At 53.8% G+C, this 4,573-nt stretch overlaps 1 protein-coding gene across 1 annotated transcript in view; it reads left to right on the top strand.

Annotated features, from left to right (window-relative positions):
- fgfr4 (fibroblast growth factor receptor 4) overlaps nucleotides 1-4,046 on the top strand; it is a gene marked incomplete at its 3' end in the record, with an annotated part of 16,415 nt that extends 12,369 nt beyond the window's left edge. The window contains exons 15-20 of the mRNA XM_084446256.1: nucleotides 1-186; nucleotides 1,694-1,816; nucleotides 2,212-2,282; nucleotides 2,566-2,703; nucleotides 3,400-3,505; nucleotides 3,870-4,046. The exon at nucleotides 1-186 is cut by the window's left edge and continues 5 nt beyond it. Coding sequence (XP_084302382.1) covers nucleotides 1-186; nucleotides 1,694-1,816; nucleotides 2,212-2,282; nucleotides 2,566-2,703; nucleotides 3,400-3,505; nucleotides 3,870-4,046 — 801 coding nt within the window. The remainder of the gene's footprint in view (nucleotides 187-1,693; nucleotides 1,817-2,211; nucleotides 2,283-2,565; nucleotides 2,704-3,399; nucleotides 3,506-3,869) is intronic.
- Nucleotides 4,047-4,573: the final 527 nt, after the last annotated feature.

Here is a 4,573-nt window from a genome sequence, read left to right as displayed (position 1 = left end):
CTGTACGTGCTGGTGGAGTACGCCTCCAAGGGCAGTCTGAGGGAGTACCTGCGCGCCCGCCGCCCCCCGGGGATGGACTACACCTTCGACGTGACCAAAGTCCCCGAGGAGCAGCTGACCTTCAAAGACCTGCTGTCCTGCGCCTACCAGGTGGCCCGGGGCATGGAGTACCTGGCCTCCAAACGGGTGAGCCCCTCCCCGCACGCCTCTCTCTCCTCCGGGCTCGGTCTGGTGCGCGACCGGGCCCGGCCTTCGTAAGGATGAGTTCACCGGGAGGGGATGATAACGGATGAGTCTGGCTAGGGGGGTGGTCGTTTGTGGGCCTTTTATACCTCCGACTTTGTCCTTCAAACGGACAAGCTTGGACTGAAGGGGCAACAGCGCCCCGCCTTGCCCTCCTCGATCTCTCCTTCCTCCCTCTCTTCCCCTCCTTCAACCCCCCCCCCCCCACGCACACACACACACACACACACACCCTGTCTCCCTTACCTCACACTCCTGGGACTCCCGGAGTCCGGCCTCTCTTTATCAACGCGTCTGGACCCCCAGAGTCTGGTCCCTCTTATCAGCGCTGTCTGTGTGTGGCGGGCGGCGGCAGGCTTCCCACCCTGGAGGGTCCGGGGGGCTCGGCCGCTACTTGACTCTGTTTTACTCTAGCCTCATTTACTGTTCTATTTTCTGTGCTCTACTCTATTCGACTCTGGGCTCTACTCTACTTTATTGTACTCTATTCTACTCTACTCTGTGCTCTACTCTGTACTCTACTCTACTTTGAGCTCTACTCAATTCTACTCAACTCTACTTTATTCTACTCTATTCTACTCTACTCTGTGCTCTACTCTGTACTCTACTCTGTACTCTACTGTACTCTGCTCTACTCTACTTTATGGAACTCTATTCTACTCGACTACTTTATTCTACTCTATTCTACACTACTCTGTGCTCTACTCTGTACTCTACTCTACTTTGAGCTCTACTCTATTCTATTCTATTCTACTCTGTGCTCTACTCTATTCTACTCTGTGCTCTACTCTATTCTACTCTGTGCTCTACTCTATTCTACTCTACTCTACCCATCTCAGTCCACAGTCATCCACTCAGGGCTTTTGTCCCTTTTAGCACCGCCATAAATCTGTTAGCAAACAGGCTGGGAGCGTCTGGGCCCCGGCATCGGGTTTCTGCCTCTGCGGCGGGGAGAAGAATGCAGCAGTCTGGGACACCCTCCATTACACAGACCCCGCAGAAACCCCCGCCCTGGTCCGCCGCCGCCTCCCCCGCGCCCACAGACACCGCGGCTATTTCCAATGCCAAACCAAAATAAACTTAATGACATCCATTGGAAACCGACACAAACAGGGTTGTTTTATACAAAGGTTGTTTTTCGGCCCGTTGGACCTCCGGATCTATATATGTATCTATACGCGTTGTTTTATTCTGCGCGTCGGCTAAAACGGGACGCGGCGTGTTGATTTTAGACGGCGTCTTTTTCGTTTGGAGTGAGTCTGTCTTCTGGAACAGAGAACCACAAACCCAGCGGACACACAGGGCGGGATAGAGACTCAATGTAGGGGAACATGTTATAAACATCAAACCCCTGTATTCAACATCTGCCGGTGTTCCTTGACTGACCTAAGATTCCCTCTCTCTCTCTCTCTCTCTCTCTCTCTCTCTCTCTCTCTCTCTCTCTCTCCAGTGCATCCACAGAGACCTGGCCGCCAGGAACGTCCTGGTCACGGAAGACAACGTGATGAAGATCGCTGACTTCGGCCTGGCCAGGGGCGTCCACCAGATAGACTACTACAAGAAAACCACCAACGTGAGTCGACAGACGCTCTCTCCTCAGATAGGCCCGCTCCATAACGCTAACTTCCCCGTTCAAAGTATAGCTAGGTGATCCTAATAAAATGCTAAGCAGCGAGAATCCAGACTCCAGTCTGTCCTGGTTGCTCCCCCCCCCCCCCTCGTCTGGGCTGGTGTGCGACCCCCCCCCCCCCTCTGTTTGCAGCTTTAATGCTCTTAAAGACAGATGTTTGATGTTGAGATCTGATTGGCAGCCACATTAATGAGACATAACTAGGGAAAGTGTGGGGGGAGAGGGAAGGGTGGGCGTGGGTGGGGGGGGGGGGGGTGAAGGAATGGAGAGGGCGGGAGGGCGAGAGAGAGAGAGAGCCGTGGGAGGAGCTAACTGTATTGTTGTTTTCCGATTGGCAGGGCCGGCTGCCGGTCAAGTGGATGGCACCGGAGGCGCTGTTCGACCGGGTCTACACCCACCAGAGTGACGTGTGAGTCCAGACTACCATCACAATAACAACAATAACAATAACAACACGACCTATAAGAGCACAAACCTACAGCTTTCATACCATAATTAAGAGAGGTCCTACATTGACTAATAATGTGTAAACTACAGCTATGAAGTATTTCTATACAGTACATGAATAGGAAGTATTTAGCATGTAGACTAATCTCTCTCTCTCTCTCTCTCTCTCTCTCTCTCCCTCTCTCTCTCTCTCTATCCCTCTCTCTCTATCCTCTCTCTCTCTCTCTCTCTCTGACATGGTGCAGGTGGTCTTTTGGCGTGTTAATGTGGGAGATCTTCACCCTGGGGGGGTCTCCGTACCCCGGCATCCCCGTGGAGGAGCTCTTCAAGCTGTTGAAGGAGGGGCACCGCATGGACAAGCCCTCCAACTGCACACATGAACTGTGAGTATAGCCGTCCGGGCTTCAGACTAACAAACGCGCCCGCGTGTCTCTGACGCGTGGGACCCGGGTCCGAGGTCCGCCTCGGCCCACAGCTGCGCGCTGTTAAGTCACGTACTCAACCAGGCAGTCGCGCCGTCGTTCCAGACGGCTTGTCAAAACTGGCTGCGCTAGACACCTACTCAAGCTTACCGGCTTTTACATTAGTCGGCTGACCTGACCCCTGTCTCTCTCTCCCCCTCTCTCTTTGTCCTTCTCTCCCTTCCTCTCTCTCTCTCTCTCCCTCCCTCCCTCTCTCTCTCTCTCTCTCTCTCTCTCTCTCCCTCCCTCTCTCTCTCTCCCTCTCTCTCTCTCCCTCCCTCTCTCCCTCCCTCCCTCTCCCCCCCCTCTCTCTCTTTCTCTCTCTCCCTCCCTCTCTCCCTCCCTCTCTCCCTCTCTCTCCCTCCCTCCCTCTCTCCCTCCCTCTTTCTCTCTCTCTCCCTCCCTCTCTCCCTCCCTCCCTCTCCCCCCCCTCTCTCTCTTTCTCTCTCTCCCTCCCTCTCTCCCTCTCTCTCCCTCCCTCCCTCCCTCCCTCTCTCCCTCCCTCTTTCTCTCTCTCTCCCTCCCTCCCTCTCTCCCTCCCTCTCCCTCTCTCCCTCTCCCTCTCCCTCTCCCTCTCTCTCTCTCCCTCCCTCTCTCTCTCCCTCTCTCTCTCTCTAGCTATATGAAGATGAGGGAGTGCTGGCACGCTGTGCCGACCCAGAGACCCACCTTCAAACAGCTGGTGGAGGAGCTGGACCGAGTGCTGCTGTCCATCTCTGACGAGGTGGGTGTCTGGGATGGCTATACACACACACACACACAAGCACGCAGACACACACACACACACGCATGCACGCATACACACACAAGCACGCATACACACACATAAGCACGCATACACACAAGCACACATACACACACACACAAGCACGCATACACACACACACACACACACAAGCACACATACACAAACACACACACAAGCACACATACACACAAACATACACACATTCACACACATTATTCTTGCTGGATATTCTGCTTGAACACAGTGTGAGATGTGTCTACAGTCCAGTCAGAATGCTTAGTCAGAGCCCAGCGTGACTAACGCCTGTGTCCCCTCCCTCCCCCCCCTCCCTCCTCGCCAGTACCTGGACCTGTCCACGCCGTTCGAGCAGTACTCGCCCTCCTGCGAGGACACCTCCAGCTCCTGCTCCTCCGACAACGACTCTGTCTTCACCCACGACGCCCTGTCCACCTCCCCGTGCCTGCTGGGATATCACGGCGTGTGCTCCCGGATAGACGCCAAGGCGGTGCTGCGGTAGAGAGCAGGGGGGGGGGGGGGGCGGGGCTAAGCCAGCCCGCCGGCGGCCTCAGAGACACGAGGGGGGGGGGCGTTTGATTTGAAGAATACGTTTTTGTATGAAAGTGGTACTTGGACTATAGGCTCTGGCACAGCGCCTAAGAACAGCTACACTTGGCATCCGGAGCCCAAGAGATCGCTCTACACAGCAGCCTGTTCTGTCTGGCAGGAGAAGGACTCCCCCTGCCTCTCTCTGCTTCTGTTTGGGGCTTCCACAGAGAGCATCTGACAATGGTCTTATTGTACAAACTCGGCTACGCTAGTTTCTGAACACTATCCAAACTATGGGCTATGGAACCCGAAAAAAGAAGTTTTAACAAAAAAGATTTATTTTGATATGAAAAAAGAGAAGCTGATTTTTGAATATAAATCTCTCTATATATAAGATTATTTTACTTTTTTTTTGCTATTTAAAATTGTCTGAAATCTCAGGATCTCTCGTGTTTAAAGTTGCTGTAGAGGCAGCCAAGTGCCTGAATTTTTGATTTC

Source organism: Borostomias antarcticus, assembly GCF_949987555.1.
Source record: "Borostomias antarcticus genome assembly, chromosome: 1".
In the NCBI taxonomy this organism is placed as follows: Eukaryota; Metazoa; Chordata; class Actinopteri; order Stomiiformes; family Stomiidae; genus Borostomias; species Borostomias antarcticus.
This window is presented reverse-complemented; position numbering and strand designations above follow the sequence as displayed.